The sequence below is a fragment of the Rhinopithecus roxellana genome, chromosome 8, assembly GCF_007565055.1.
Source record: "Rhinopithecus roxellana isolate Shanxi Qingling chromosome 8, ASM756505v1, whole genome shotgun sequence".
Lineage (NCBI taxonomy): Eukaryota > Metazoa > Chordata > Mammalia > Primates > Cercopithecidae > Rhinopithecus > Rhinopithecus roxellana.
Genome location: NC_044556.1, coordinates 89,990,293 through 89,999,763, shown reverse-complemented (window position 1 = coordinate 89,999,763; position 9,471 = coordinate 89,990,293). Strand labels below are relative to the sequence as shown.

Sequence of the window (9,471 nt, the reverse complement as noted above, 5' to 3'; positions counted from 1 at the left end):
TCTCCTACATTTCCTCCCCAGGAGGCAGGGCCCATTTCCTGGCTGAGCAGTCACAGGGCCTGAGAAGGATCCCGAGCTTGGTGAAGCTCTGCTTTCCCCATCATGACATTCTTACTGAATTTTGGACAAGGGGCCCCTCATTTTCATTTTGCATGTCATGCAGATGATCCTGATGATAGTTAAAGCATTTTGTAAGTGGGGTGGCCAGAGGCCCACACATCTCCACAGCCTAGAGTAGGGTAGACCTGGGTCCCTCCTTCCCCTCCTTCCTCTTCTTCTTCATCCTTCCCTCCTCTTTCTCCCCTCCTCCTCCTCCTCTTTCTCCCCTCCTCCTCCTCCTCTTTCTCCTCTCCTCCTTCTCCCCACCTCCTCCTCCTCTTCTCCTCCCCTCCACTTCCTCCTTCTCCTCTTTCTACCCTCCTCCCAACCTCCTTCTCTTCCTCCTTCCCTCCTCTTTACTATCCTCTTCCTCCTTCCCTCCTCTTCCCTGTCCTCTTCCTCCTCCTCTCTTCTTCCTATACTCCTCCTGCTCTCCCTTCTCTCTCCTCTGCTTCCTCCCTCCTCCCTCCTCTTCCTCCTCCCCCTCTTCACTCTTCTCCTCTTCTTCCTCTTCCTCCTTCCTCCTCCTTCCCTGCCCCCAGCAGTCCTTTTTTGCCTGCCTTATGAACGACAAAGGCAGGATGTTATGCCCGTTTGCCCTTTGATTTGTTGAAGGCAGTGTTTCCGTACAGCATGACTGAGGATGCCTGATGGGAAGGACCCGGGGAGGATGGCGACACCCAGGAACCGTTAGCATCACGGGAGGGTTGGAACTTGATCCAGAAAAACACATAGAATCAGACTCTGCCCAGGCAGCCCCCCTGGCTCGGGGCAGCTCCAAGGATGGGCTGGAGGTGGGGAGGAGGAACTGCTTGCCCAGGAAGGCTCCACACCCACCTGCCACAGAACCCCGGGTCTGTTTTATGGCTGTGTGTGTTGAGCAGGGGGAGATGGTTCTGTGTAGGCCTTGGCCTTCAGGGAGTAGATTCCCATATGCTCTTCAGACCAGGAACTTCTGGGAAAAGGGGAAGAGGAAAAGGGAGACAAAATGTGGTATGCCCTGAGCTTCCCAAAGGCGAGGGCTTCCTACTCCCAGGTGACGTGGGGAGCAGAATTGGGAGCTGGGGCAGGCTTCTCTCTGTTGCAGGGGAATGCGGCTGCTGTCTGCCAGCTCCTCAAGCTCCCTTCGCCTCTGACTTCCTGTCTCCTCCAGCGCAAAAAGGGTTGGGGTTTTGTTGTCAGATTTTTTTCCCTCCCACTACAAATCTCTCCACATTCTCTGAATATTTTAGCTCCTTCAAGTCAGGTGCCAGGGGACAAAACCACACCAGAGGTCTCCAGGCCTCTCTGAGTTTTAAAAAATCACTTCCCTCACCACCACCACCACCACCCCTCCCCTCACCCTGGTCTGGCTGTTTTCTGATCGTTTCTTTCCACATTTCTCTGAGTTAATTGAAGCTCCATCTTTCCCTGTGCTTCTGGAGTTCAGCACAAGACCCTCTTACAGAGCAGGGTCCAGGTCGCAACAGGCAGGGGTGACAAAGTCAGCAGCAGGCACTGCCCACCCTGCCTGCAGAGGAGCAGCTAAGCAAAGCTCAGACTAGTGCTCATGTAACCAGTAGCGCAGCCATCTAGGGAGCTCCCCAGCTGGTTTGCATCCAAGCCTGTGAGGCCGGAGGTTACCTGAAAGACCTCATGCCTGGTCTTCAGTTGGTTTAACCACCCCACCCAGAACCAAAGTAAAAGCCATGTGTCTCCAGCCCACTCCACTGCCCTTTACCTGCCCAGGAGCACTCCTGCGTCGTGGTGCTTTCCTTTCCACCAAAGTGTCCCCAAGAACATCACAAGTGCAGAATCCCATCCACAGAGTCCAGAAGTGTCTGGCTGCTCTGATCTGATATGTGGGCGAGCTTAAACCTTGTGTCATCTGACAGCTGCACTGGAAGTGGCACCTGAGCAGCCCCCGAGAGGGACATATCTGGGGTTTTGGTGGCCAGCTTTAGGGGCATCAGAGGCCCTGGGCTCCTCTGCTAACAGAGCAGCCAGAAAACTTTCCTGGGCTGGCATCCTGACTGTCCAGGGGAACCGCCTTGGAGGAATCTTGCTCTTGTCCTTCCTGCCCAGTCTTCTGCCTCTTGTCCCCTCATCCTGCTGTCTTGAGACTGGAAGGGGCACTCGGAGGTGGGCTGTCACTCATTGATAGGCACGGAAGTGGGTAAACTGGCTGGAGGCTCCCCATGTGCATGGTACCTACTGGCAGGGCATAGAATGGGATGACTGGGGAAGTAACTTGCCGAGCCTCAGACTCTTTCATCTGTAAAATGGAGAAAATGCTCCTAACTAGAACATAGGAACAAGGCCATAATGTACTAACCAGGGCCTGTCATATAGCGAGAGCCCCATCAATGGTAACAGGTATGAGTGCACACACCATGCCATGGTATTGGGGCACATCTGCAGAAATGGGCCCTCCCATCTCCCCGAGAGGTGACAAAAGCGATGCCAGCCAGCAGCAAGTCCCCCTGCACAGTACTACTCAGCTAGCTTAGGAAGAAACCCAGCACATCCACTGGCTAGGCCGGCCCCACATCTGCGTGTGAGGAAGTAAGGGTCACAGCAGAGCTGGCCACAGTCAGCTTGCCACCTGCCCCGGGTCTGCCAAGGAGCAGTTCACAGCCCCGGGAGGCCAGCAGGGACCTGCCACACATAGAGAGCTTTGGGAGCACTCCAGGAGGGGTCCACAAGGGATGTCCCGATTCCCCTGATAACTGGGAGGTGATGCAGGAGCAGGTGGCCAGCTCTGCCCTGGGCAGGGGACCAGGTTCCCTTTGCCACACCACGTTCAACGCATTTGAAGGCTGCTTTTGTATTTCCTAGAGCTTGGTTTGAGAGGCTGAAGACCTGGGACTGGGTCTGATTTCAGACAGAGAAGAGACAGAGGCTGCCATGGAGAGCTCACTCTTGAATATCTCCCACAGGGGAGGGCCAGAGGGGCGGGGGATAAACCCCTCCGGGTGGGATTCTTCTGGGTTGTCCTCCTTTCTTGCCTTGTTACCTGTCTTAGCTGGCGGATGAGGCCTGGAGTCCATTTCTGAGGACTGGGGCTTCCTCCAACCATGCTCGGAGGGAGGGCTGTTAGCCTGGCTGCTCCTGGAAAGTGGCGTGTACCTGGAGTGGATTTGGTTCCTGAGGTGGGTGCTGTGGTCTCCCCGACCATCACAAGGACATTGGTTTTCTGGAATCTCCTTCCATCCTTTAGTTTATCTCTGCTCCTAGGGGCTGGGCTGGGGCGGCTGGGGTCACCCTGCAGCCCTCCTTCCCCAAGCCTGGACCTGGAAATGGCTTTTTCTGTTTACTGCTTGGCACTGACATTAGGCAGTGCCTGGGTGCTGCTATTTAAAAATCACGGGGAAACCCTGTGTGCTGCTACTGGCAGAGAGAAAAGAGGTCTGTAGTGCAAGTGCATGGCATTCTCACAAGTGGAATATTCCACGGCCCTCATCCAGGCAGGGCAGCCTTGGGATTGGGGGACTCTCAGGGCCTTAGCCACGTGGGACCTGTTTTCATGGTGAAGAAATGGAGGAGGTGTGGGCAGAGGGCAGCCAAGCAGTAAAGGGTGCCTGGTTTCGTCAGAGCTCAGCAATGTGAGAGGCTTGTGGATCCCTTGAACTGTCAGAAGACCCCCACCCTGGAGCACACACTCCTTTCTGGACCCCTGGTCTTTAGCCTCTGGGAGAGGTCCAAGAACTAGAAGTTTCTTAGCTTCAAATGGCCTGGCAGAGGCTAAGCCACACTGTCTTGCCCAGCATCTGTTCACCTTCCTGGGTCACAGGCCCCTGCTCACTGTGTCTTGTGGGTCTCTGGAGAGCTGCACTCCAACAGGGTGGGCCTGACCCTGCCCCGGGCTCCGAGATCTTTATTGTTCAGAACTTAGGCCGGCAACACCGCCTAGCACAGGACTGACCATTCTTGGAGTAACTTCAGAGACACCTGGGTCCCCTCCTTGAACACAGAGGGCTAAAGACCCTCCCACAGACACCCCTGTACCCACATCTTCTGACAGCTTTGTCTCCTGGGAGAACGGGAATCTATGTGTCAGTCTTTTTACAAGCGAGGACTAAGAACTTGTTCAAGGTCAGTCATTGAGGAGGAAAAGGGGAGCCGGGACTCGGGCCCAGGTTGGCCTGCCTCCCCACCCCACACTCTCCCAAGGCCTCGCCTGCTCACCTGTCTCCCTCTGCCTGCACCCCCCATGCCCATAGCAGGTCTGGTTCCCAACCACTCCCAGTCCCAGTCCCCGGGCCTTTGTCCCCACACTTCCGCTGCCAGCTGCAGTCTTCTCTTTCTCTCCATTGAGTCTGGCCCCCAACTGTCTCTGGTGGGTGCAGCCTCCATAAGCTCCCTCCTTCTCCATAGTGAGCTGCCCTTGGATGGCCCCTCTGGGGTCCTGGGACCCTTCCTCCATTCGTGCTCATTTGCCTCCGCCTGTATACATAAACGGTAAAGTGGCATGCTGCAGCTGGGAGAGTGGCCCTCTCTAGTCTTCCTCGGAGGGGCCATTGCTGTTGGGATGAGGGAAGGTCACTCTCCAGGGCCCTAGAGTGTCCATCCATCCAAGGAGACTGGTATATCAGCTGTCTGTTCCTCACCGGACACAGGAAACTGAGGCCCCAAGAGGGGCTGTGAAGCAGTGCGGTGTGGGTTCTCCCAATGGGGACATGGCATGGGATGGAGCGAGCGTTGGATTGAGACCACTCTGGGCTCCCCTCCTCCCACACCACACCCGAAGCCTGTCAGCCCCTGTCCTTTCTGAGCTCTGCTGCAGGGATGTGACCCACAGGTGGTGACTGGCTATGCACTTTCCCCCTGGACCCACCGTAATGGCTTCCCCCTGAGCAGGGGCATCCCCACAAGCCACTGCTGGGCTCATCTTATGTAATGAGGTTTTTCCATTGTTGCCCTCATGCATTGTGTGCCCTGATTGTTTATGCAGCCTTCTGGGTGCTTAGATAAGAAATGCCTCTGCTGGCTTTAGCCTTCTTTGGCGATCTCCATCAGAAGGCTCTAGGAAAAACACCGTTGTCAGTAAAACCCTTTTGTCACATGGCCTCGTGGGGTGCTGCCCTCTCTTAAGAATAGAGTTGGTCTTGGTGGTGGGGTGAGGGTTTCTGGGATGGGGATAAAAATTACCAGGTTTAGTAAGGAAGAATTCCTCTCCTTAAATAGATTTTAACTTGAAAACCTGATGACAGAAGCGGCTGAGTCTCAGCAAAGAGAGAAAAAACAAAGGAAGCTGATTTCACCTTGACTTCACCTTGGGGACCCAGCAGCCGCCACTGACCCCTGAGGGCTGCAGCTGGGTGCTTCAGGGCAAGGAGTGGGAACCACATCTTCAGCGTGTCCCCCTGTCAGGCGGGACCACCCTCATCTTCTCTGCAAGCCTCATGGCTTCTGCTCTCTGTGGTTAGCTGGTCTGGGATCTGCTTTCTCAGGAACTCACAGTGCTTCTCATTCAGGTTCTCATCGCCCCCCTCAGGGCAGGTGTGTTTTGGGGACACTTGATCTTCATCTCCGCAGCCTGTTCTTATTAAAGTTCACTTAAGGATCCTTTTTTTCTAAATTTTTTTTTTTTTTTTTTTTTTTGCTGGGAAAGAAAAGAATTTTATTTATTTTCAAGTAGTTGTATAGATGAATGTTTAAATCCCAGCTTCATCATTTACCTCTCCGAGGCTCAGGCTCCACCAGATGGAAATAGAAAGAATTGACTTGCATGCTCATTGAAAAAATAAAATAAGAAGATGCTTAATATACCTTAGTTCTCCTTTCTGCCCAAAGGGGCTGCTCTCCCCAAACACACACACACACATGCACGCACACACATGCGCACGCACACACTCATGCACACATATCGCACACATGCACACATATCACACACTCATGCACACACACATGCACACATATCTCACACACACATGCACACACATTCATGCACACACACTCATGCACACATACTCTTGCACACATATCACACACATGCACACACATGCACACATGCACACACATACACACACTCACGCACACATATCACACACGCACGCATATGCACACACAACTTATGCACACATATGCACACACACTCATGCACACATATGCACACACATGCACACACACACGCACACTCCCAGCCCTTGCTGTTTTCACTGAAGAAACATCCTGAGAGGGCGGAGCACAGTGCAGAGGAGAGAGCTGTGGACTTGCTCCCTCCTGTGTGACCTGAAGCCATTGGTGCAGGTTCTGTTCTGAGGAATTCCTTTAAAGTCTCCAAACCACTTGCAGGCAAGAGGTGCCTCTGTTGCCTCCGCATCTACAAAGTGAATATGAACTAACGTGGTGCAGCTGGGTGGTCGTGTCCTCTCCAGCCTTCCTTGGAGGGGTCATTGCTCTTGGGACGAGGGGAGTTCCCCTGAGCATTTTGCTCAGGCTGTTTGTTAAATGGGGGTAAAGCCACCTCCCACCATGTGCCGCATAGGTGATGGTGCTGGTAAGGTTCTCGGAGCCCACCAAGGGCCCTTCCCATCTTGTGGCCACAGGCAATGAGGGCCTTCACTTTGAATTTGTTCTAACCAGAAATTAATGGTTGTCTTTCTAATGTAGAGCTTTTTGTTTGTTTGTTTCTAGAGCAAATCATGGAGGAAAATAAAAAACATGGTGCATTGGTCTCCCTTTGTCATGTCCTTCAAGAAGAAGTACCCCTGGATCCAGCTGGCAGGACACGCAGGTAGACACAGGTCTCCAGGACTTTCCTGGCACGATGCTCAGCCCTCTGGGGAGGTGCCCTGGATGCTGCATTCTGGGGATCAAAGCTCCAGAGCAAGTTCCCTCTGAGACTTTGTAGTGTGAAATCGCAGCCACACTTGCAGGCTGCGGCCTTACCAATGCCTTGTAAATGCCGTAGACAACTGACCTCTCTGGAGTCTGTGTCACCCCGTTCCTCCAAAACACGCATCCTCCCCTCTTTCAGTCTCTGGCTTTTATTTCTGTCTCTTCCAGTCTCTCTCTTTCTCTCTCTCTTGCAGTTGTATTCAGTAAGACAGATGAAGCCATCAGTCTTTATAGCTTACCTGCCATTTGTCACCCTGGACAAAGAGGCCAAGCTAACCCCTTCATTGAGCACCTATGTGTGCCCAAATTGCTATGGTCCTGGCAGTTGCAGCATTAATGGAGACGTAGTTTCTGCCCCGAGGAAGCCTGCAGCTGGTGGAAGATGTGGCCAAGTCACCCCATAACCACAGGGCGGTGTGTGGTGTTGGGTGAAAGGTGTCCAGGAGGAGTCTAGGCAGGGCCGGGGAGGAGGGACATCAGGAGCCAAGGCCCCAGAGCCATCCAGCCCACACGTGGGACCCTCTGGAAGCACTATCATCTGGAGACATGTCAGGAGCTGTCTGTGGACTTGGCCTTCGTGACTTCACCAGCCTGTGGGTCCTTTGCAGGCCAGCACAAGGTCTAGCATTTCGCTTACCTCCTTGACCACACTGGCCCAACCCAAGGCACCTGGATGAACAACCTGTGTGAATACTTACTGGGTCTGGCTCAGAAGAAGTGCCGCCCAGGTGGGCCAAGCCTTAGACCTCCCCGCCCCACTTCTTAGCCTGCTGTATCTCCCCATCCTGGCTCTGAATCCTGTCCAATTAGGGTTTCTCTACTGAGGCCAGGAGACACCTTCGTAGCCGAGAAGCAGGGCTGATGATGGAGGTGAGGATGAAAATAGCAACACTAAGGACTGACTGAGTGGTGGCACCTTGGTCTCTCACCTAGCTCTGTACTCTTCCAGCAGGGAACACTGGTGAGGAGGAGTCTGGAGTCAAGGAAGCTGGGGAACCAGCCCAGAACTACAGTTAGTGAGTGGGGGATTGGGTCTTTAACCCACTCCCTTTAAGGTGCTCAGTCCACAGCAGGGACATAGGCACACCATCAGCCATCCCCAGGGAGGCCCAGGCCCTGTGCCAGGGAGGGTGCCTCTGCCAGCTGCCTGCAGCTGGGGACCAAGAACCTTCTCCACTTGCTCTGCAGGGAGTTTCAAGGCAGCTGCCAATGGCAGGATCCTGAAGAAGCACTGTGAGTCAGAGCAGCGCTGCCTGGACCGGCTGATGGTGGATGTGCTGAGGCCCTTCGTACCTGCCTACCACGGGGATGTGGTGAAGGACGGGGAGCGCTACAACCAGATGGACGACCTGCTGGCCGACTTTGACTCGCCCTGTGTGATGGACTGCAAGATGGGCATCAGGTGAGCCAGGCTCCTTGCACCTCACATGCCTGCCTCACTGCAAGCCATGTGCCAGGTGCACAGCACAGCACTCAGGGCCTCCAGGAGGCCTCACAGGTGCAAGGGCAGGCTGAGGAGGCTGTTGGACCAATTAGAGCCTCCCCATCCCCAGGAATCTCCCATTATGTGCACAGGGTTCCAGGACCTGGGCTTTGTCCATGATGGCCCCTTTCCTTCTCCAGTGAGCAGAAGGCAGGGGCTGGCAGAACTAGAAAAAGGGCACCGGCTGGGTTCTGAGCCCCCATAGAGAGAAGGAAGAGAGAGCTGCCCTTGGTTCAGGTGGGATCACTAGGGATGCGGGGAGCACCAAGAAGGGAGGTCGCAGGATGGTGACTTCCTGCTGTGTGAGCTGCCGGGGGAGATGGGAATCGAGGTCTTTCCTTTTCCTCAGCCCTGGTGAGTGGGAAGAGAGAGTGGCTAGTAGAGCATGCTGGTTTACTAATAAAGACCTGTACCTGCCTAAGAGGAGGAGGAAGCCCCTGACGGAGCTCAAGAAACCCACATGGCAGGGTGCCACAGGGGCCCAAGGTGAGCCTGGAGCAGTCACTGGGCCTGTGTGCAGGACTGGCTCCCACCCCCAGGTTTCTGACAGAGGCTCAGGCTCACCCTGACACCTGCCCAAGGGATAAGCCTGGAGAGGACTCCAGGGAAGAGGAGAAAGGAAGAGTGGGCTTGAGGAGGCAGGGCAGAGAGCAGACAGGGATGCCTGAGGCTGGCTGCCCTGATCTCGGGGCTCAGTTTTAGGTGGCCGGGTTTTCTCATTACCTCTCAAACTGCGGCCCTTCCACCCTGAGTCATCCACAGCATGGCTCCTTCTCCCCTGTTCGGGTTTGGTGAACCTCCCTAAAGCTGTTGGCCCCCGTGGTGTCCAGCGTGCGGTGCTCATGCTTTGAGGCTGGCCCTGGCTACAGCACCCGGGCTGGATGGCCAGATGCCGGGCCCCTCCATGCTGCCTTGCAGGGCTGTGTGGGAGGCCAGGCACCAAGACTCAGCTCAGAGCAGAAGGTTGTGTCCACTGTGACTGGTTTAGCCAGATTATTTCTCATAAGAGGAGACTGAGAAAGAGGGGTGTGTGAGAGAGAGAGAGGCCAAGAGAGAAGTGGGCTAAG

The 9,471-nt window shown here is 54.7% G+C and overlaps 1 protein-coding gene across 1 annotated transcript in view; it reads left to right on the top strand.

Annotated features, from left to right (window-relative positions):
- Positions 1-9,471, top strand: part of ITPKB (inositol-trisphosphate 3-kinase B) — a 108,822-nt gene that overhangs the window by 84,839 nt on the left and 14,512 nt on the right. The window contains exons 3-4 of the mRNA XM_010381941.2: positions 6,718-6,817; positions 8,110-8,323. Of these exons, the coding sequence (XP_010380243.1) occupies positions 6,718-6,817; positions 8,110-8,323 (314 nt within the window). The remainder of the gene's footprint in view (positions 1-6,717; positions 6,818-8,109; positions 8,324-9,471) is intronic.